Source organism: Drosophila mauritiana, chromosome X (genome assembly GCF_004382145.1).
Source record: "Drosophila mauritiana strain mau12 chromosome X, ASM438214v1, whole genome shotgun sequence".
In the NCBI taxonomy this organism is placed as follows: Eukaryota; Metazoa; Arthropoda; class Insecta; order Diptera; family Drosophilidae; genus Drosophila; species Drosophila mauritiana.
The window spans coordinates 21,047,385-21,071,545 of record NC_046672.1 but is presented as its reverse complement, the minus strand read 5'-3'; the positions used below and the strand labels follow the sequence as shown (position 1 = coordinate 21,071,545).

The window sequence follows — 24,161 nt, the reverse complement described above, 5'->3', positions numbered from 1 at the left end:
TATTTAAGGAGGGAATGTGAACTGTTTAAATCCCACAAGGCAATACAATGAATCTTTCCAAATAGCTTGAAACAGACAGATAAACTGCATAGAAATCAAACTAAATCTTATGGATTGTCCTGATGTTGATCGTAGGTAAAGATCTGGAAGCCTACGAGCATGTTGCATGTGATAAAGTAGTCCTCAATGTTCATTTCGAAGGCATCTTTGCGCAGTGTAAGAAATATCTCCGAGAAGGTGGTCGTGCCCAACGGCAACAAAAATACCATCGAGTCATCCCTTTCAATTCTGGAAATTAAACATCATTGATTTGAGTTCAGTAATCCTGCCTACAAAGAGCCAAAGGTTAATCTCACTTGAGCACGGCATCGGGGAACTTGATCTCCATGAAGGCACTGAACTTCTTGTTTGGTGACATGGGAAAGTGGTTGATTAGGTTCCAGGTGGCTCGGGACATGCTGACATTAGGATTGACCTTCCTCTTGAATCGTACCTCTAGCTGGTAGCCGCTCTTATAGTTCTCGGTCTCCGGGTCCATGGGCCGAATCATCCAGAGTTGGCCCTCTAAGAGAAGTGGCGTGCGCAGGGACAGTCGCTCGGCGTCCAGACCTGTGAGCATAGTGTACAAGAAACTGGACCCCATCGCCTGCATGGTGGAGGTCATCATCAGGATGATTCGCTTGCCGGTCGGATCCAGTCCAGCTGGTACACCGTCCACACAGATGAGATCCGGGGATCCCAGCACGGCGTAGGCAAAGTATAATCGCCGGATTTGACCTGTGGTGCACATGCGCACTGACCGATTCCAGCAAGGGGTGAGTCCCACCAGCCGGAGCAGTGCCTCCGACAATTCGCGGCCTATGCGGTGCCTGTGGCCCTGAAACATGGCGTGAATGTACAACAGTTCCCGCGGTGTAAACTCCGCCGGAAGGCTGTCTTTTTGCGGACAGTAGCCCACCATCCGGTAGCACTGGACACGGTGGCTGTTCACCGAGTAGTCATGGATCCAGAGCTGTCCAGCGTTCATCTTTGTCTCATTCACCACCACCTTGAGCAGCGTAGTCTTGCCGGAGTTGTTCGCCCCCGTGATGCTCAAGCACTCCGATCTGGGTATAAATAATATTTATAAGCGTTTGCTTACATTTATTTGTATGAATTCAAAACAAGAAAGTATGCAAGGTTATATAATGCTAATTTCCCTCAACTCACCTAGTATAACTTTTAAATTGCTTAATAATAAAAATAAAGTGCAATATTAAAAAAAAAATTTTTTAGAAATTGTGCGCGTGCCTGCTTTTTACAGTTTTGTTGCAGTTTTTAAACGTTGAAGTTGTCTTGGTCCATATTCAATTTGATATATCTATAGAATTGACAACACAAATGATAACATTTAAGATAAATAGAAACTAAAGTCTTGTCGTGACAATTATGGGCCATATTCTGAAAAAAGTTTACAAAGCTTAGGTGTCTCACAGCGTTCATACGGGCAAATGTAGTGACAGACGGACATGGCCAGATTAGATTGGCTTATGATCTTGATCAAAAGTATATGTACTTTATAGGGCCGGAAAAGCTGCTTCTTTCAGGGTATCTAGTATACTACAATCCAACCCCCAAAAACACTTTAAGGAAAGGCTTTTATACATGTGTTACTCGAATCGTTCCGACTTTATAAAGTATCATATATATGTATATTATTGACCATGTCCGTCTGTCCGTATGAACGTCGAGATCTCAGAAAGAATAAAAGCTAGAAGGTTGAGATTCAGCATACAGATTCCAGAGACAAAGACGCAGCGCAAGATTGTTGACCCTCGTTGCCACGCCCACCCTAACGCCCTAAAGCCGCATACCGGTCTCATTTTATTCCCCAATATCTATCGATATCGCGTTCACGTTCAAACTAGCTGAGTACCGGGTATCTGATAGTTGGGGAACTCGACTATAGCATTCTTGCTTGTTTTTTTTTGTTTTTCTAGCCAATTTCTATCGATATGCGAAATAAATTATGAAATTTCTCCCTAGCACTGCCTGTAGCTGAGTAACGGGTATCTGATAGTCGATGAAATAGATAGCCGATTAGTCTCACATTCTTTTATGTTTAAATTTTGCGTATAAAAATGTAATTCCACAATGAATACTTGCTTGGCCACAGTGAAGTCCAGATCTCTGAGCACGCGATTTCTTCGATATTTGCAGACAATCCCAATCCCGACAGCGGCGCATTTGCTGCGCTCCTCATCATTCAAACGACTAGTGTGTTCTTTATCTACAACAGTCGCGGTGTCATGAGTTAAGATGCCAGGGAAAGGACGGCTTTCCTGGTTCCTATCCGACGATTCATCCGTCCCGGAATCCAGACGGCAGTCTGCAAACCCCAAGATGGAATGATACTCGGAGACAAAAAGGAAAGCCATAAGAATAATATCAAGTAGGGTCAGTAACACCAGATCCTGGTAGATGCCCGCGGTAAAAGTGCCGTAGTTCGATTTTACTATAAAATATAAGAGAGAGATATTTATAGAAAAATTGTGTTTTTTATGGAATCATACTCAACTGCAGCAATTGGGTGTGCTATTGCACTTGAATACCTCGACGGAGGTGAAATTCACGACGGGATCCATGCAGATTAGCTTGAATTCGTAGATCATGAAAAGCTTGCATATAACTGTGGCCACCGTGTACATGGCCAAAAAGGTCGGCTCGAGGAGCATAGATTCTGGATCAGTTCTATAGAATTGCGAGAAGCAGACGAGGCCGATACTGTTAATCCCGCATAGCCACAAAAATCCATAGCACGGGTTCCGGCACAGGCTCGCCAATAAATACGCGAGCAGGATCACCCAGAATCCTCCCAGCATCAATGTGACCGATATGTAACCTGTGGATGGATGTGTCAATAGGCATGATCAAAACTCTGTGTAGCAAACATCTATCAAGTCCAGTGATGATAGAAATGCTTGGCATTTCCCATCTTCGCTTAACCGACAGGTGTTCTATATTGGTGTTGGCTTAGGACGGACATATCACCGTATAGCATGGCGTCGTGGTTGGGATTCTCGTATAAGGCCACCATGACCACAACGCACGCGCAGAAGATCAGCAGGAAGAGCAAATCATATAACACCGTAAACGTCCAGTAGCTGCACACCCTGACTCCGGCCAAAAACTGCTGCTTCTTCAGCAAGCTTCCACGCTCGGTGATCATGTAAATCGCGAATGCTGGCCAGATGAAGGTCAGCACGAAGCAAATGCCAAAGGCTAAGCAGCCACCAAATGTATGGCTGCTGGGCGGAAAGGTGTTAATGACCGTACGGAACGGGAGTGGCGTCAGGGTCACATCAATGGTGGCCTCCTCGTCGAACAAGTGCCTGCGGCATAAGAACTGGTTAGGTTATGTAAGTACAACAGCTGAAAGTGGACGCATCCTACTTCAAATGCATTAGGTTACCACCTGTTTAAACAAATGAAACCCACCTGGCTACCGCATTGTGGACAACATTCAAGGCATAGGGTGCAGCGTGCAGTGGTATATTATTAAACCAGGCGGTGACGATCTTTTGATCGAACGTGGCCCCGAAAATGTAGCGCGAGTTGACGTGGGCGGTGAACTGGTTTTGGGTCAACAGGGCGTACGCGTTATGCCGGTTTCTTGTCAGCGTCGCCACATGAGCGTCGTACCAATAGAGCAGCTCCGTGTAATAGGCGTGCATATCCTTGACATCCTCCTCTTCGGAGAAGAGCTCCACGAAGGCGTCCACAGTGTGCAGCTGGCTGAGGTTAAAGGTCAGCGGTGCCAACTCATAGTTCTTGCCGTAGATGAAAATGCTGGAGAAGGTGCACACCGCCACCAGGGCCATGGCCAGAACCTCAAAAATCAAAACGATCCAGTGTCGGTGGGCCGCAATCCAACGTTTGTAGATCACCGCCCTGGCATTAGTTAATAATTATGTAATTTATAAATATAGATATAGACAGATATATTGACTTTACTATGACAATACATTTACCCTATCATTGCTGCAAGGGTATACGTAAGATTCGGCTAGCCGAAGATTTTGTGGTTAAAAGTAGTTAATGGATCAGCAGCTATTATCACACTTTTGATGGAGCTTTTTTCAAAATACAGAGGTGGTCAAAAGTATTTACACAACGAGCTTTTTTTTCAATTGTCAACTAATTGAAAAAAAAGCTCGTTGTGTAAATACTTTTGACCACCTCTGTAGCTTTTATCGAGTATTGTTTTTCAAATACCTGCCATGCAAAAAAAACAGTTTCCAGCCAGTCCTTCGACCTTTTTCATTGGCCTCGGCCAGTGTGGAATAGTACTCCTCCAGCAGGATTTGCGTGTTTTCGTGCGATTGAAAAGCGCCACTCTGGTCATTGTCCTCGCATCCGAATCGCAGGAAGATTTCCTCCATCGACGTGTCCCGAATCCGAAAACTGACCACACCCAGCTGCTGCATATTCTCCTCCAGATCATCGATTAGCATCGGGAACTGATCCTCGAACTTGTTCTCGAGCACAAAGGTGACCTTGTACCCAATATCCCTCTCGATGCTCATGTTCGGCATGTAGCTGTTCATCATGCCGAACAGTTCATCCCTTTTGTAGTTCTTGCCCTTAACGCAGGTCTGAAAGTAATCAAATGAAGTGTTGATTAAAACTGATAGTTAAATGCAATACGCGATTGCTTAACACTGAAAAAATCGACGTGCAGTTGTAGCGTGCTGCCCGAATAGGATAACCCAAATACTCACCAATCGATAGCCATGTCCGTACATATTCTTCAGAAACGGTTTCGTTCCGGTACACTTGAGCTCCCCGTTGGACATAATGGCCATCCGATCGGCAATGTTTTCGGCCAGAGCCGGCGAGTTGGACACCAGGATAATGGTGCGCTTGGACTTTTCCTCGTTAATCAGGTTCCAGACCAGCGACTGCGTGCGCTTGTCCAGATCGGAGTGAACGTCGTCTATGAGGATTATGGGACTATTACCGACGAAGGCACAGCAGATGCTAACCAGGCACAAATCGCGATCGGTGAGGGTGCGGATTCGTTTGGTCTTTAGGCCTCCGATTTGCAGGACGTTAAGAAAGTAGCTGCACTGCCCATCGATCTCGATGTTGTTGTGCAGTCCCTTAACTCGGCAAATGAATCGTAGGTAATCAATGACTGTGAAGCCGGTCAGGAGCATGTCATGGCCAAATGCGATGCCCAGCTCCATGGAGGCCGCCTTCCTTTCGGTCTGTATATTGTGGCTGGATATCATCACAGTGCCCCGACTGGGCTCCACCAAGCCGGCTAGTATTTTGAGCAGTGTACTCTTGCCACAGCCATTGTGGCCCATCAGAACGGTGACCTCGTTCTCGTATACATTCCACGAGAAGAGATTTAACGCCGGACGATCGTTCGTCGCAAACCGCTTGCACAGCTTCTTGATCTTCAGCTTGAAGCGCCGATGGGAGGGTTCCACCTCGTAGATTTTCGTGGAGTTAACGCCAATGGCCTGACCCTGATGAGTGAAACTGTCCCCCCGTTCGTGGTATGGATCTTCCTGTACACTGGCATTCGTGTTGGGCTTCTTCATCTTCTTGCCCGATCGGTCGCCACCCCGCCACATGTCCACGTAGAGACCAATTGCGCAGTAAACCAACGAGTTCAGCATGAAAATCCAGGTGCTCGAGGTTACCGTTATGTGGCCGCCGTCATAGTTGAGTCTGTACCCAGAGTCCTCCCACGTGATATGGACGATCGACTCGCGTTCGATGAGAAATTCAATCACCAGAGTTGCCACCACATTTGGCAGCGCATACGACACGTAGCGCAGGGCGTGGATATTGCCCTCCAAGTTGTTCGACAGAATGAAGGTGGGCACGTAGGACATTATCCACAAGATCGTCAACACCCGAACGGCGTTGAGGGCGTTCCGGAAAAAGGCTGCCACCATTATTGCAAAGGCAACGGCAGCGCAGTTGTAGCAGAACAGCACTAAGATCAGTATGTACCAGGGTGTTTGGGTCAGCACCCCGTGGTCCTGGTCCCACCTTATCTGTACAGTGAAGAAATTAGAGTATTTGTAAACATAGCGAACTAAAATTATATCTTTGCAAAGCTGACTTATGTAAGTGATGTTGCATGAGGACTTATACAAGAAAGCCAAGACTAAGCATAAACCGTGAATTTGTACTTTACTGATCAAAGGTGGACTTAATAATCGCATAAATGAATAATATTGTACATTGAAATTCACTACCCGCCTAGCTATAGTTAGGTAAGGTACCCATTACAAAGCTATAGAAAGTGCGAGTAAGACAATTTATTAATTTCACCTAAGTACTAGAGTTATTCGGACAACTTCTGTACATAGTTGCATGAATGTTTACTGCCTTAATGTTCCTGCTGTGTTTTGCAATTGGATGCTTAAGGATAGTATATTTTGAATAACCTACCTTCAAAAGTGCTGCTATGATTAGGGAACTTATCATCTCGTATATCAAGCCCTTGAGGTACCACGACACGAAGTGAATGAGATTGCCAATGTTCATGTTGATTAGAAACTGGCGAACTTGGGACTGCTTCTCAGATACCACTTGCTGAAAATAAATGAAATTGGAAGCTTAAAAGCACTGTAAACAAGGAGTTGAGGTCTTCGGCTTACCCAGACGAATAGCTGGGCTGGAAAGAGGAACCCTATTATGATTATAAATGGCATGCCGTAGTCGAGATTACCCATCAATGGATCCTGTTCGCGGCCTGTGATGGGAAAGCGTCTAATCTGAATGGTCGGCAAGGACTTGTGACTGGTCAGGACCAGGAAGGACTCGCTGACGGACTTCTGGAGCCGAATGAAGCCCTCACGGACATAGCCAACGAATCCGCCCTCATACGGCTGGTTGAGTCGGCTAAGGACAAAAGTGTGCGGATCATCATTGTACAGAGTCATCCAGTTGGCCATCCGAAAGTCGCCGTCCAGCAGTCTTAGCTCGCTGGGCAGGAGGATCGTGTAGTTGAGCATCGGCTGAATGTTCGAGTAGCTCTCCAAGGTGTCCTCCTCGAAGACTTGGTCCTCTACGAAGGGACTCCCATCGAAACAGAGGCCCGCAAACAAGCTGTTCTCGATCACCGACTCACGCATCTGTTCGCAATCCTCGAAGCCCACCGAGGTCATCGGCTCGATTTGTTTCTGGACCCTGCGCATCATCGCCTGAAATATGCCATAGCGTTTCGGTGCCCAGCCGATGACCAGATGCGGAGTAAACGGGTTCCCCTTCACGTTGTAAGTATCGGCCACTTGTCGCGCCTTCTCCAGCTTCTCGACCATCTGCATCCAGCTGCGGTCCAGGTCGATCGGATCGTAGACCGTATCAGAGCGATGATCCACCGGTATGAAGAACCGCATCAGCACAGCCACGAGGGTGAACAATGGCGGCACCAGCAATATGACCAGCAGTTCCAACGGATTGGCCAGCTGCAACTTATGGTTCTTCCAGTTCATCAGTAAAAACTTGCGGATGTAGCTGCGCACCGTCATCGTTCCAGGGTTTTCAGATGGGCTCGGGTTCCATATATGATACGTTTGCTTTGATGCGAAACAGGCTACTGCGATGAAGTGTGAGCTGTGAGACGCGTTGAAAATAAAATAAACAAGCGAGAATGCCATAGTCGAGTTGCTCGACTATCAGATACCCGTTACTCAGCTAGTGTGAATGCGAACGCGAAATTTCATCATATTTCTGGGATATCGATAGATTTTGGGGAATAAAATCAGGTGACTTTAGGGCGTTAGAGTGGGCGTGGCATAATAATTTTGGCAAATCGATAGAAATTTACACGACTAATCACATTATGAAAAAATATCCACAAATTTTTCAAAAATGTGGGCGCGGCACTTTTGTGCGGTTTGTGGGCGTTAGAGTGGGTCAACAAACTTGAGCTGCGTCTTTGCCTCTGGAATCTTTTATAGTTCGACTCGCCAATTGATCCTGATAAGAATATATATACTTTATATAGTCGGAAACGCTTTCTTCTGCCTGTTACATACTTTATAACGAATCTAGTATACCCTTTTACTCTACGAGTAACTGGTTATCAAAGTTATTCACTGTTGTTAAAGTTATTAAATTAATACCTATCCTTCTTATCATTTTGTCTACTTTCCAACACCTTCGATCATTTAAACCTTCTATTTCAATGGAGTTCCTTTTGCTGTCAATTTTCATATCCGCTCTTTTTCGCCTCTTTCGTTGGTCATCTTTGGTGCATGTGGCCTCCTTTCTGTATCATATACATACATATATAGTATAGGGCGATAGATCTATCGTGTCAGTCGCATGTTGATTTTTGGCAACTTGCAGGCGTATTTATTTATCCTTTGGCATAACATTTTTATTGCATTCTAAAGCAAACAAACGACAATAAAAGCTTTTACGTATATTTCTCCGGAAGAAAGGCGAGGGAGTGGGCATTAAAATGACACCAGAGTGCTTCCAAAGGAAAAATGAAAATGAGAAAAAATAGTTATAAAAGTCCTGCCGAATGCGGGGGAGGCGCAAGAGGCGCTGACAGGATATTATCTTTAAAATTCAAAGTCTGTTTGAAATATATTTCTAAAAATGTTGAAATCAATTAATTATTTCAGTATTTTTAGGAATACATTTAATACAGCTAAAATTTAATTATATATATATATATAATATATGTATATATATTTGTAGTAATAGTGGCTATAACTTTTCTTCACACATATGATTCAGTGTTATTTGGAAAACCCTTTTCCGAAATGTTCTAGTTACTAGAGCATATCCAGTTTGCGGGTTTCTCTGAACTCGTTTAATTTGTAGTTGCGCCCTTAGCGCTTTTGGACTCGTTTCCATTTCATTCGTGTCTTCGGCTCTGGGCCTCACATTCAATTGCATTTATTGACCAAAGAAATATTTTATTACTTTACGCTTGGCAAATATTAGTTGCCCATCGTCAATGGAGTGAATCCCCTCCAATTTTTTGGGAGAGGGACTTACATGAAATTTGTTGTCATTGACGCAGGCAGCAAAATGAAACGACGATGCTGTCCCTGTCCTGTCTTGGCTAATATATCCGGCCTGGCTTCATCCCCCCGTTGTCGTCAGCAAACCCTCTCACTTTGATTTCTTGGCAACGCTCTTTTACACACTCTCACACTCAGCAAAAATATAGGCATATTTCAGATGTAAATAAGGTTATATAACACAAACGGAACTAGGCCCATGGGAAATGATCTTCCGTAACCAAAAAAAAAAATGTATTTAAAATTAAAGGTACATATATATTTGTATTATAAAATGTATTAAAACAAGAGAGACTGCTATAGTCGAGGTCCCCGACTATCAGATACCCCTTACTCAGCTAGTTTGAATGTGAACGCGAAATTTCTTAAATATTGAGGAATAAATTGACAAAAAAATGTAAGAATTGTTCAAAATTGTGGGCGTGGCCGGTTCGGCGGCTTGAGAGCCTTAAGGTGGGCGTGGCAAAAAGTTTTTTTGCAAATCGATAGAAATATATCAAAGCATTTTTCAAAAGTGTGGGCGTGGCAGTTTTGCGTGGTTTGTGGGCGTTAAACAAATGCAATAAACAATTATCATTCCCTTAAATTCGTAACTCATTAGCATTAAGGTTATGTTTTTTTAATATTTCTACTTATTCGCCTATTTAATATAGCAATGGTCAAACCAGAAAATCAAAGAAATTCATGTTTTCAAATTATGAATGATTCTTATAAAGTTCATGTAACAGGCAACATATGTACATGCATACATATGTGTTCATAATTGAAAGTGGCTCTCAATCCTATAATGTTCAGGGTTGCTTCAAGATTTTATGTTCGGTGTACATTTTTTGTGATTTTTTAGGACTCGACGAGCTTTGGCAAATATTTTGGTCATAGCCGAGATTTGCGTGCCTTGCCAATGGGTTTTGTTTGTTCTGCTGTGTCCAGTCATCCGCCCTCCCCGCGCCCCCTTCGTCTTCCCTCTCGCTCGCACTGGAGGGTCTCTCCTCTCGCTCACACGCCAGCCGAATGTGGGTAATTCGGTCATGAATATGCGAACAATTTCAGCCATTGTCCGAGGAGCATTTTTTGGGTGCGCATATTTGTCGCAAATGGACTACATTACAACATTACAGTTATCTTTGGATATGTGCTAGTGTGTGTGCATGGCACATAATATCTCATAGAGGACATTAAGGCCCAAAAGTCTAAATAAGGAAAGCCAGAAAAAATCCCATAAAATATGCGTCATTTGGGGTGGATTTTGAAAGGAAAAGATCGGAAATTCCTAAAAATTGAAAAAATTAATTTGTACCATATAAGTTATGCTAACTTTTGAAAAACCCATTTATACATAAACATTATTTAATAAAAAAGTACATGATTAATTGTTGTAATTAAAATGGTTATCATTTGTATTAATTATTTCTGTTCAAAACGCACCAGTGTTCGAAATTCAGTTTCGCCTTAAATAATTTCCTATAAACTGCACCGCATGACTTTAAATTTTAGGAACAATTGAAGTCCACCCTGGGGCACTTTTATGAATGTTTTGTGTGCATAAACAAACAAACAAAGGCCGTATAACATTAAAATGTAACACAAAAAGCCACAACAACAGCAATAACCACGGCTCATGTTTTGTGTTGTGTGATTAAAATTAAAATAAGCGGCGACATGTTGAACTTGAAAAATTCGTTCTGCCTTGCTTATGACAACAACACAACTGAAAATATACATACATATGCACATACATAAATGTTACAATAGGAAGAGAAGCGAAATCCGACCGGATCTTAAAGTTCCCTACCAAAAATGTATTGTTTAGGGATATAAACAAATGTGCTGAATAGCCACCTAGCGGACACTTTCGTAACTTGAATTTGGATCGGTATTTAGAATTTATTGTACACAATGTACAATAATTACATACAAATGTATATTTAACGTGGCAGCAAACCAAAATAAAGTAAAAAGATTATGAAAAAATAATAGAAACCATATTTATGAATCCCACACCGTCAGCAGAGAGTGCAAGGGAGTGGGAGACATCATGAGCGGGAGGGAACCCTAATAGCCTTACTAATGACCGAATAACTCATTTGGATTAGAAAAATCTCTGTCCCATAAACGATTCCCAATTAAAATCATAGCGCTGCCAACTTTCTTTTAACTGGCGTTTCTGCTGTTTCTTCTTCTTTGCCAGCCGTCTTCTTCTTTTTACTCCGGCGTGAGTAAGTGCCGTTAGTGGTAAATATGCAGGGTATGCAGGGGCGGATGTGATTCTCATCTTTGATACCAATTAATTTATTTGTTTGGCTTTCATAATGAATCTATTGGAAATGTAATAATTGGATAAGTTATAATCTGTTACAACCGCAATATAGTATGTGTATATTGATTCCGCTACATAAGTTGGGTAAGTATGTTTATTTTTTGAAGGAAGTGTAAATTATACAAATGTAATTTTCAAATCCGATTTATTTATGTGTTTACAACCAGCACACTGCATGTTTTGCTCAATGCCAACATACTTATTAAATGTGTATTTTTGAAGTTTTTTGTTCTTGTCATACATAGTTATTCCTTCTGAAATAACCATTACAATTGTTAGGCTGATCGCTATAACTCTCAATTCGTTCCATCAGCGCTATCTGAAGTTGCACGGTATTCGAAGCGTTGCACTTGCCACCAACAAAACAAAAACGCACACACTCGCGCACGTGCGAGCGCGACAAAAAATCAAAACAACAAAATCCACGCTGGTAACAGCTGCTTTGGCTTGGCATTGAAATCGTTGGGTTGCAACGGTGAGAGCGGGGTATAGTAGGAAGGCTGAACGGGAGCAAGGGAAAGAGCGAGATGATGCGATGCGGACACGAAGGCCAATTTGCCGAAGATGCCCGAGTCCCCATGAACCGTTGAACGTGGAACCGAACCGGTTTTTGGCGCTACACTGGCGCTGCGATAGCGCTCAGTGCAAAACGAAGCACTGAAGGTGTCAGTTGGGCTCCCGACGGTTTAATTTTTAGCTCCCACAACGAACGCAGTTCTCAGCGATTTTGACGCAAATTATAAACGTACGTAAGCCGGTGATTTCACAAAACGCGTTTCGAATCAAAAGAAAACCCAAAAAAAAAACTAACGAACAAAATAACTGAAAATAAACCCAAAACACAATTAAAGTGCTAATGATTTGGGATTTTTTCTCACAACTTAAATATTTTTTTAATTGTGTTGTTCTTTTTTTTCGTTTGTGTGCCATTAAATCATCTTTTCTGCGAAAAAGTGCTAAAAACAAAGTGAATCCAATCTGTGCCGCCAACGTTGCTGCCATTGTTGTTGTTGTGCTCAATTAAAACCTATTTGCATATAGAGTTTTTTCGAGTGTGCGAGATCGTGATCGTCATCTCCGCTTTGCCTTTTCTTATTCGTTTCTCTCTCTTGCTAATTAGCAATTCGAATGTTGTTTTTTCAGCTGATTTTATTGATTGATTCCAATTTAAAAAAAAATGCTAAGCGCTTAAGAATTCCGGAAAAGCTTTCAACTTGCAGATTTATTGTTTAAATTGCCGAATTGTGCCATTGAACTTGTTAGGGCAAAAGTTTTTAAATTTTCTTTTTGAAAAATCCAAAAAAGTTAGTTCACGCGGTTTAAAAGACTACTGTAAAAATCATTTGAATTATATGTCACTTTATATTAAACTTAACGCTGTAATGCAAGAGCCATGCCTTAAATGGGGACATACCAATTGCGATGATCAGTGTTGAGTGTTCCACTTTGTCGAGCAATTTCCTCCGAGGTTCTCCGTGTTTCTTTTGTAGGCCGGTTCGTGTAACGTCATCTAATATACATGGCTAATAATCCCTTTTCTTACGCCTCCGAAGGGGAGGGAGGGGAGGGGGGATGCCGCCCGAAACCACCCACATATCGCGTCTTGTTCGGCGAACTATAAACATTAAATAACAATAATAAACAGCAACAAGAGCCGGGCAGAAAGTTGAAGCAGTTTGTCTAAGTGGCTTGGGGCTTTGTCAAAGCATATAAAATATAATACAATAGAAAGTATATGGAAGCCGCAACAACAAAGTAACAAAAACAACAGCAACAACAATGGCAACGAGTACATCGCAGTTGTTGGCTCCAAAACACGCAACAGTCCGTCAGAATAAAGTCAGCCATGCCCACCGTCGTCGTTTTAGACCCCTTTGCATCCCCCGGAATATACATATAGTAGTATGTAGACCCCGCTCCTTCTCCTGCATATATGTATGTATGTATATCCCCCCCCCACCAAGTAACATCGCGTGTTCCGGGGGCCCAGCATGAAGGACCCTCGCCGGGGATCGGGGAACAGCAAAGGGGCTTCAAACAGCGAGGGCTCCAAAGGCTCCCAGTCTCCACTTTACACGGCGGCAAATTCATTAGATTTCGAGATGTTGCATCCGCTAAAATAATGAAGCATTAATATACGGTGTAGCTGTGAACACTTTAATCAGAAAAAAGTGCAAATCTTAAATATACTCAGGATCAGGAGCATTAATCACACTCAGTGAAACAACTAATATAATTTTTGAACTGGAACCAACTTAAAAAACCCAAGTGCAAAATCATTGCTTAGAACTCGCTGATATTGTTTGCCTTCAAAGGGGCGAGTTGCCTCGTTTCGCTCAGTGTACACTCAAGTGCTCTTACTTATAAGCCTATACCACACATAGAGTACAATTTTTTCTATAACAAAATTTTCTATATTTTTTTCAACATATTTTTTTTGTGTTTTATTCTTTATGTTACTATTTTCGCCACTGCCACCGCTGTGCAACGCGCCTCTTCCCGTTCCCGTTCTGGATCCCCAACTCGGGCCCGTGCTCCAACCCGCAACCGGAGAGTAGGTCAGGTCAGTATGTGTTACCATTTGGTCATAGGGGGTTCTGACTGCCCCCCGCGTCTGCGGCAGGCTTATTAATTTACTGCGACTTTTGTTTCGCTGCACTTCAGCCGGGAAAGTCGGCAAAGTCTTGTGTTTTCCGACAAATCAATCAGGAAAACTTTAGGAAAACTGACTGAAATGCGGCAGGGAAAACATTTTAGAAATAACGTGTTTGCAAGAGCTTTTATTGGACATATTAAGCAATCAATTGGTTTGCAGTGCTATGTTTTTTTTTAGGAATTTTTTCAACGAAAATAGAGTAAAGCAGCGTGAAAAAGTATCTATATTAAATTTATTTAAAATTAATTCAACCCTTCTCTCAAATAATTTTTTTTTTAATTCACGAGCGGGCTGAAAATTCAACAGCGGAGTCACAGGACAGTGGTTATTGTTTTTCCATTTAACTGCAGGGAGAAGAATCGAATGTGTGTATAAATTTCAGTTCAAGCTAAAGGTTATATTGGATGAAAAACATAGTTAAACTTGATAAAACTGGTGCCCAATTTCATATGAAAGTTATTTTTCCTATTTGCCAAAACAAGTTAGGTTTACTGCAAACACCTCTTGAAACTATCCATCGAATAAGTAGTAAATCTACAGCTCATGCAAACAATTTAGCAATTAAGCCATCTATCAAAGTCAAGTCTATAATCACAAACATCTGAAGACGGAGGCCGGATTAAATTAGTCTTCTACTATCGATCAAAATCAATTAAATGCTGCCTCTATATCGAAGTTGAAAAATGGCAAAAAATTATATCGCTATTATGCAAAACCAGTCGCAAAGTTTGCCTAGACGGGCAAAACTTTCGCAACAAATAATTTGCATGAGGCTAAGTTATATTCGATTATCCCCCGACCCACACGCAAATTATTTGCAACTTTTTTTTGGCTGGGGGAATTTAATTTGTGTGGAATCTCCGAAAGTTTTTGCCGACGCAAACAATTAGCTGCGATTGCAAGTTATGCTCGGAAAACACACAGTAGATAATTGTGTCTACAGGTATTCGGAGGGTTTTCTTTCGAGCTTTAAACGTATTTTAATAATGCAAACCCGAGAGAACTGCTGCAAAATGTTGCCCGAAGTCCCTGGCAAGCCGCAAAAATAGCCAAGGAAATCGGGAAAGCGGGAAAATTGGGAAAAACGGGGAGGAGGGCGGGCAAGACAAATCGGCTAAGCGCAACGACAACAAAATGTGAAACAAAACAATACTGGAATCGAGAGAAAGGCGAAAAACAAAAGCGCATAGCGCACTTTTGGTTGCTGCGACTGTCAAGCCAAATGCACAGAGACAAAGGCTAAAAGGGGTTGGAAAAGCGGTGAAAGAGGGTCGAAGAGGGGGGTGAACGGATCGAAGGGGGTGCGGGGGTATGGGCCATCTGAGGTGGAAATGTTGCAGGCCATGTTGCACGTCCTGGCCGAAAACTAACACCAAACGGTCGAGAGTCGACCGTTAGGTATCCAATTTATTGTGTCATTCTGCCAGCAAATAATTCGAAAATGTTGCCATGATATTTTCCAAATAATTGTTCAAATGCCAGAAAGCTATTTATAGAGGTCCCTGAATCATTGCACCAAAACAGAGGGGAGAACAACTCAAATGCGATGTTCAATTTAAAATTGAATCAATAATTTCAGTTAAAGCGCGACAAGCATTTAAGTTTGACTTCGGAGTCATAGACAGGATGTGCGTTTTCAAATCAATTATACATTTTGAATCAAGTGTGTTCCAACACTGGCGGCTTTGGTACACTTTGGTACCCGCGGATGTACTCGAATCATCCATTACTGGCCACTTTCCGCAGATCCTTTGCCACTCGGCGGCGACCTGCTTTTGTTGCGCACTGTGGCAGTGGCATTCGGCACTCGCTGCGCTTCGGTTTGGTAGGTTTGGTAGGTTTGGTAACAATGCGCTGCCACACTTTCAAGGTCCCAGAACTGCGGCAGGAGTAAATCATAGGCAGCGTGGAGAAGGGCAGAGAAGCGCAAGGCAAAGCAAAGGGCTAAGGACACATCTTGTGGTCGGCTGAACTCGCCGCCAGGCTCCAGGATAAAGGACAAAGCAGGGATCTCCTCCGAAGCAAACGACACGAAAAGAAGCGAAACTAAATCAAAGCAAAATTCTGGCAAATTAAATAATCAAAAACAATTGTTGGAGAGCTTCTTCGTCGGCGGCGAGGGCAAATTGGATTACGTGTAGATTGGTTAAGATGCCGCAAACACAAAGACAAAGTCAAATACTTGTGTATTTATAGAGATATATGTACACATGTTTATATAAATATATATGTGTAAGCACACGTTTTCAGATAGACAACTGACCCCAAAGGTTATCGCTATCAGCACAGTCTCCGCGTTTTCAGGTCGTTTCGATGATTATTAGAATAATATTATCTCGAACATTTTTTGGTCGGTTTTTTCTTCACGTATTTCCCCACGATGGAGGAACTTTGATTTAGCGTTCGGTGTATAATTTAAAAAATCTCTCAATTCTATAGAATTAAGGTGTCCTCCCATAAATACGCCTCAGAAATATGAATGGAAAAGCGTTTTCATGACTTATAATTTTGTATTCGAGCAAAGCTCTCCCCATGTATTATGGCGCAACTATTAATAATCGGATTATTTCCCTAAACAACGTAGTAAAATGCAAGGGGCTTTGCTGCATATACATATATTTAGAGAAAGATTAAATGACAAAGGCAACTTTAAATTTCAAATTTCATTTGACCCAAATAAATTCCTACTATTCTGTGATGCTGTTCGAAATTGTACTGCGTTTTCCCAGCCGCATTAGAACTCAATCAAAACTTGTATAAATCAAATTGTATTAGCTGTAATTTGATGGCCACTTTGGTGACTATATTTATTTGCTCCTATGCATATAAATTGATTGGACATTAAATAGCCGAGGGGCAAATAAATATTCCGAATGTACTTTATCGAGAGTTTTATTTGCAATCGCTTACCGACAGGACAATGTTTGTTTATCATAAGCTATTTGCTTTCAATTTCCCCCACGGGATTATGTTTAAATATTTAATAACCGACACACAGCCGAAAAAGAAATAAATTAAATGCGACGGAGGGTCTCGTCCAAAGTTGTTTGAGTGATTTGACGCTCGACTTGGTTTTGTGGCACGAAGTAAAAAAATATGAGGAAGAAGTTTTCAATTTTTGAGTGGCCCCATCTTAATCGCCCCTCACAATCTACTGTCGATGTGCTGCCGTTCGAGATTCTGTGAAATTGAAGGGCGGCCAAATTAAAATCGAGGGCAGGAAGTGGAAGACAGACAGGAAACAGTCATAGAAATGCCAGAAGTAACTGAATCAGAATCAGAATCTGAATCTGAATCTGATTCGGACTCGAACTCGAACTCGAACTCGGACTTGGATGCGGAAGAGGATACGAATCCGAGTTGGATGTGAATCGGCAGCACAGCGAGACGGAATGAAATTGAAGTTGTCTGGCTTTCAGCCTTTGGACTTGTTCCATGATTTCGCCACGATTTGGCCAGCGGTAACCTTGAAATGTTCTCTCTCTTAGCCACGGTTGCCAACTTTATAAGCGGATGTGACAATTGAATTGTCAGCACCGTACCGTACCGTCTTCCCCGATTTCTGAATCCTTGCTCACTTTTCTGGATTCTGGTTTCTGGCTCCTGGCTCCTGGCTCCTGGTCTCTGGCTCCTGGTCCATGGCTTCTGCCTTCTGATTTCGATTTTCGATTTAGGATTTCGGGTTGAGCTTCAACTTTGACTGCAGCTCAGCGAAATTTGTCATGTCATCTGCTCACTTCTGAGCCGGATTGGATTGCAGTGGCAAAAATAGTCGAGACCTGCCATTTGCAAAGATTAGATTTAAATAATGTGAGTAATTTAGTGAGGTTTTTGCTGGTTTCCTGATTTGTTCACCATTTCCAATATCCTCACCATGTTTTCAGAGTCCTTAGCTTAGAATGTTTTGAAATAGAGTGTCATTTCTTGAAAAACCACGAACTATTCGTTTAAATTACTTGATATTTTGTCAATTATTTCCACGTTTCTAATTGCCCTTAGCAAGTCGTAGTTAATTCGAAAATGATCTGACAAGATGCACTTTTCCAATTGTGATTTGATTAGTACGTTATAGAAAGTGCCCCTCTTTTCGCTCAGTGCACAACGCTCGCCCACTCGCATTTGCCTTTTTCAATTTGATTCGTTTACGGATACAGCAAACACCATCCAGTAAATAGAAGCAGTAGCAGTTACAGCTCACTCGGACCCACTGCGATGGACTGTCGATAGTTTTCGCATTAGAATTGACTCGGGGCTACTTGTGGGTTAAGGGGCGACACGGGTGCTGGTCGTTGTGGGTTAAGGAAGGGCGGCTGGGACTGTCCCCAGCATAAAGTCGGTGTGTAAGCGCCCAGATAACAGCAGATATTGTGTGTTTGTTGATTTGTTTGCCTTTGTCCTCGTTTGTTTGTCGCTCAAAGCAGAATAAGAATTTTGCAAATAATTTAGTGGGAGTTCCATGACGACTACTACGATCAAAGGCGATGGAAATCGATGCTGGAGATCAATGGAGCCGTGCCATTTTAAAAGTGTCTTGCATGTCATTAATGATTCCCCCAAACAGTTGCCAATTGTGATGTGTTTATTTTTGCATCTGTGCAACACGCAAGAAAAACCATTGGGGAATCACACTGCAATATCTTGATTATTTATGAAGCTCCCAAGAAAATAGACTGTTGCAATACGCGTGTAAGGACAATGGAATATACAAGAATAGCACTCGACTACGCACTGTTTTTTACAAACTCTATTAGAAAAGGATTATATTGTGTCAGCATATCAACACTTTAGATGTGAATTTAGGCAGCATAAAATCACATAAAATAACACACTTAAGACGCGTTTTACTGGCAGGAAAAAGAGGGAAGAGTCTCGCATAAATATCCAAAACCTTAGCAACATCTGCAACTTGAATTTTTGATTAGCTTGAAAGCTTCGGTTCAATGCAGTTCAATGTTCTGTGGGACTTGCACAGCTGCGGTGTATATGCATTTCTATAAGTGGAGTAATAAATATTTTATTACATCCCCCTGGAAATATGAGGACTTATGCGAATTTCTCACGAACTGCCGGCGGGTGAAACCTTTTGATTTTTGCACGAAAATTCGCCATTGCAATCCTAGCTCAACCGCAGCCATTTGCCACCCACTCACTTTTCGTGTGTCGCGGTTTTTGTGGCGCCCTTGAGACAGACGCTTGCCTCGCCAAGGCCCCACTCCCACTCTCTGGAGGATGGGTGGGCAAATTAAAAGAACATAAAACGCTGCAACAGGAGCTGTATGTACATATATCGTAGGTGCTGTATGTATGCACACATGTGCCTGTCTAGCAAGTAGGATATTGCGGTAATGTTTTCCATAAATATTAAGTCATTTGCCAGCTCGGTTTGCATCCAGCGGGGCATAAATCAAATCAAATCAAGACGAGAGTCAGCACGAGCGAGCGGATTGGTGGGTTGATTGGGCCGGGGACCACACGACGTATGCGTAATAAAGCACACCCCCAAGGAAGTCGGCAGCATTCGTCACCTCGCTGGCAACTGGAAATTGGTTCCATGCAGAGCGGCAATTTAATTGCACATTAATTGCGAACTTGGTAAGCAATGGCATCTTTTTGCATGCGTATTTTGAGTTTCGGGATCGAAGTTCAAGTGCAACTGCGGTGGGCTCTGACTTCTAGATCGCATTTTGCGATGTTAGCCATGCTAATGTCTTTGGGCAATATTTCAGTCACCTTACTGCAGTTAATTTCAGCCTTTCTTAGAATTGTAATTTTGAAATCGAATGAAGCCCAGCCAGAACCATCAGCTTTTTCACTTCCATTTTCCATTTCCGAATGGGAAATCCCCAAATAAATCATGTAAATGCAGAAGTATTTGCTAGTCGCTCTGTCACCTACAACTCTGACAATTTTTCCACCGATTTTATCCATTGAGCTGATATAATTGTGCATGTATAATTTATGATTTAATTATAAAGAATCGCCAAAGCGGCTGCCTGTGCGCCTCGTCCGTCACAAAAGAAAGCAATTGAAAAGGCCATTGTGATTTATGAAAATTATGAGCCCAACTTTACCCACCTCAAAAAATATTTGGAGGGTTTTGGGCGAATTTCATTTTCGCTCGCTTCTCACACCTTTTCATGGTTTTTATGCTAAAGTTTTTTAAGTGCCCCGTCGTCTGAGTTGCGTTGCCATTGTTCGATGAATCTATGGGAAATAATAGCGAAATATATGTAACTATACGTATAGATTTTCGTTCACAATTTGTTCAATCAACGGTGGCAGAAATATGAATTATATTTTCATACATATACACTTCGTGCGATTGTCTCCGTTTCAAAGGGAGCCAGACCGGGGTAAAATACTTTCCCTTCCCAAAAAGTTTCCCTTATTCCTACTTTTTTTTTTTTTTGGGTCGCCCATTTACACGTCATTTAGACTTTAACAGCTTAGCGCCTATACATGAAAAGGGGGCGGGGCAAACAAATTGATGTCGCTGATGATGCTGATTATACGCGTCTCCTCGCCGGATTCCTTTGGGTTATTAAACTTTATTGTTGCTTGGGATTTTCCACGAACGCCCCGCACCTCCCCGACCGTCGCTCATTTTCCATTTTCCGCCCTGCGGTTTATCAGCTCTGTGGAAATCGCAAATCATTTATTATGAATATACACGGAATTTGATGTATTTAATATGCCAGGCACAATATTGTATCGATTGAGTGGAAAGATTTCTAAAAACGGCCATTTTTATACCCGTTACTCGTAGAGTAAAAGGGTATACTAGTTTCGTTGAAGGGTATGTAACAAGGCAGAAGGAAGGCGTTTCCAACTATATAAAGTGTATAAGTTCTTGATCAGGATCAATAGCCGAGTCGATCTAGCCATTTCATTGTCCGTATGAACGTCGAAAGCTATAAAAGATAGATTCAGCATACAGATTCTAGAAACAAAGACGCAGCGCACTTTGGAACAATTTAAAATTTTGTTTTTTCAATTCCCAATATCTATCGATATCCCAAAAAAATGACGAAATTTTGCATTCACACAAGCTGAGTAACGGGTATGTGATAGTCGGGGAACCCTCGTTTATATGTATGTTTTATGATCGAGCGGGTGTACTTACACGGTTCACTGGTTTGCCATTCGAATTCATAATTTTAACTAATTGTTTGCAGAGCCATTAACTATTAATAAAGATAATTTGTCATTAAAATTAAGATAAGGACTAAGCTTAAACAGAACGAGTTAGTATGCTATAATTTAAGTGATTGTTTTTCGCATAGGCTTTAGTTGAAAATGAAGTCCGTGAGTCATGGCATCGTTTGCCTTTTTTCTGAATAATTAAAAACGAATTCATTGTGATTGATTTGAATAATATTTGCATTGGCTGCAAAAATAAATGTGCTGGAAAAACTCTGTTCAAAACTAATGACGACGCCGATGATTGAGTGAACTTCGAACGAATTTATCATAAATCCACACAGGGAAAAGTTGACAAATGATATATTTTCACTGGCGGCGCAAGAAAATGCACACGTGTGTGGGTCGTCATCGTGTTAAACCACAATTGAGCATAAATTTATATTTAATTATGAATAAATTTTGCGATCGCATTAAGTTTTGCATTTCCAACTCATCGCCAAAGTCCGCCTGTAAAAATCGCCAAACGTTGATGACCGAACCGAAGTGATATCCTGTAAAGTGAGTGGTTTATAAAACAGACGAATTAGGTGTGTAAAAATAATTGAAATTAGGACGAGTGCGGAAAATGGAATCAAAAGGAAACACTAGTTGGATATTTATATCATAAGGCTTCTCCGATTTCATCTGTTTCTTTATATTGGCATTCAACTCATTCGCATTTAATTCATTGGCCCATTTGGTCGAACATGCCCGCTGGCTGTGTCCTGTTTTACAATGGGCCCATACAATGGCCGTAATGATGAGCCCCAAAACTCCCGGCTTTCATTCAGCCTCGGATAGTAAATCAAGAGATAAATATTCACACGCACACAGGCACGGCCATGCAAACACACAGATACTGGTGTGCACACTAGGGTGACCAAGGTACATAGATGTACATATATAGAGGCGAAAATACGAAAACAATTACTTTTAATTGCTGAAGCAGAATATAAATCATGCTCGGTGTTTTGCGCACTGATACTGTAATTATATATAGTATATTTATATTTGGAATGTTGTATAACTTTGCTTTTAAGCTCAATGATTTGCTCTTCGAATTTCAATCATCACTTCTGATTATCAATTTGCAAAGGCATTTAGTTTCGAATTTTGCTAGATTAAACTCGTACTCGTACGATCGTATAGTGAATGTAAATTTAATCTATGTAACAAATGTGAATGAAAAAAATGGTTCATTAAATGCTTGGGTGTAGAGATACACCCTGCTAAAAATATATATACGCAGTATGAATATCGAGGCATTTCCCTTTGGCGAGTTCACAATTCGTTAAATGCACTGCAAAATTTATTTATGACGCAACAGCAGGCGGCAAATAATAAACGACTTCGTTGAGGTCAGGGGTCGGTTTTCCCGGGGGAGGGGGAAAGCCGCGACTGCGTCAGCATTTCAACTTTGACATGCAGCGCGGGGCGAAATGAAAAGGGGGCGTGGATCGGATCGGATTGGATTGGATTGGATTGGTTTGGAAACCATTCCATGGATTAAATGGGAAGTAGGCGCCTTTCCTCGCCGGTTCGCATTTAATTGCACATCAAAATTAACTTTAATTTCGTTTTAATTGCTAAACACGATTCGGGTTTTGTTTATTATCCGATTTTGCAATGACGAACAATGGAGCCGCGCAACAATTGTCCGTTGTCAATTTAATACGCATTAGCCGTTGTATACATTTTTTTGATTGCTTTGGTTTTGCGCATAACTCAATGAAAGTTGACGGCGATCTGTCAGATGATGTGTCAATGTCAAAATGGCAATGGGAGAGAAAATGTCAAGGGGCTTGCCACCATAAATGTCAAAAACTTGACTCGATTGGTTTTTCTTCCTCAGCTTAACGCCATTTAAAAACTCTCATTTTTTGATGTTTGATTATTATAGCATCCCTTTAAATAAAATATGGTTAAAAATAAACCATAACTATTTCAGTGCTTGTTGCGACTTAAAAACAATGTTTCTCACTCGTTTTAAAACTAAAAGCAAGGCTATTAGTGGGATTGTAGGAATTTTTTGGGGCAGCATGCTTGCCGAATTCCAAATCCGGATCCGAATGTCTCCAAACAGAATTTCGGACTGGGAAAATTATGCAAACATTTCGCAAACGAGGAGAGAGATCAGCGTGGAGAACATATTTTTGTCTCGCAATCGTTCCGTTTGTTGTTGTCGAGGCTTTTAAACAATTTGGCCACCATGAGCGTGTGTCTTTGTGTGTGTTTACGTATGGAAATGGTGGGAAATGGTGAATGCTAAATGGGGAAAATGTTGGGAAATGGGGCTGGAAATAAGCGGCGGAGGGCGGCGTAATGGGGTAGGTTTGTTTTTAGCCACATGGCCACTGACACATGGCGGGCATAAATCTTGCATGCGGCGTATGGCAAATGAATGCGCCAATAACTCAATAAAACAAAAATGACAAAAAAATCATGGCTAAAAAAACAATAAAGAAGGGAAACCAACATGGCGCTGCTGATGCTGCATGCAGCTGCCACTTCCGGCGGCCATCGCTGACTGTCTGGCAATTGACTTCCGTTTTAAATTTTGCACAACTTCCTGCAGGTCTGCCCAGACCCGCCCAGTACCGGCCAGTACCGCCCAGTCCCGCCCTGCCCATATCCGCTGCTCCGCTTTCAAATTACCACAGAAAAAGTACGAGAACGTTGCAAAACACAGAAATTCGGTTGGCCACATTTGATGGAATGTGGCAGCGAAGGATGCGGAACAGCGAAGGATGCGCCACTGGCCAAAAGGAACGCGACCTTGACAAAGGTGCCAGCAAATATGACAAAATGGCCGCCAGGCGACTCAATGAGCTCGGGCCAACCAAGTAAACAACAACAAAGCCCTCAGCGCAAAATATGTACAAAAATGTGTGCCACGTAAAATGTTTCTACATACTTCTGGAGGCGACGAGCAAGGGGTATGTGGCATGGACAGGACTAG

General features: G+C 42.0%; 2 protein-coding genes across 4 annotated transcripts in view; one reads left to right on the top strand and one right to left on the bottom strand.

The window, feature by feature from the left end:
• Window positions 1–53: 53 nt before the first annotated feature.
• LOC117147930 (ATP-binding cassette sub-family A member 3) lies at window positions 54–7,538 on the bottom strand. The gene is made up of 10 exons (XM_033315073.1): window positions 6,663–7,538; window positions 6,454–6,597; window positions 4,761–6,053; window positions 4,255–4,634; window positions 3,478–3,930; window positions 3,031–3,371; window positions 2,558–2,881; window positions 2,146–2,494; window positions 357–1,106; window positions 54–288 (listed from the first exon to the last, which is right to left on the bottom strand). Exons 1-10 carry the CDS (start codon window positions 7,533–7,535, stop codon window positions 108–110), a joined length of 5,088 nt encoding a protein of 1,695 aa, XP_033170964.1. The 5' UTR covers window positions 7,536–7,538; the 3' UTR covers window positions 54–107.
• A 4,468-nt stretch (window positions 7,539–12,006) lies between these two features.
• The window catches only part of LOC117147932 (uncharacterized transmembrane protein DDB_G0289901), a 74,216-nt gene continuing 62,061 nt past the window's right edge, over window positions 12,007–24,161 (top strand). For all 3 annotated transcript variants that reach the window (XM_033315075.1, XM_033315077.1, XM_033315076.1), the window contains exon 1: window positions 12,007–12,111. The gene's annotated coding sequence lies outside the window, so the exon portion shown is untranslated. The remainder of the gene's footprint in view (window positions 12,112–24,161) is intronic.

Bases quoted from the DNA above. Each gene is read 5' to 3' on its own strand.
- LOC117147930 (XM_033315073.1), bottom strand. From the start codon at position 7,535: ATGACGGTGCGCAGCTACATCCGCAAGTTTTTACTGATGAACTGGAAG. The intron at 6,054-6,453 runs GTAGGTTATTCA...TTCACTGTACAG, and splicing joins TCATAGCAGCACTTTTGAAG to ATAAGGTGGGACCAGGACCA. The intron at 289-356 runs GTGAGATTAACC...TTTAATTTCCAG, and splicing joins TTCCCCGATGCCGTGCTCAA to AATTGAAAGGGATGACTCGA.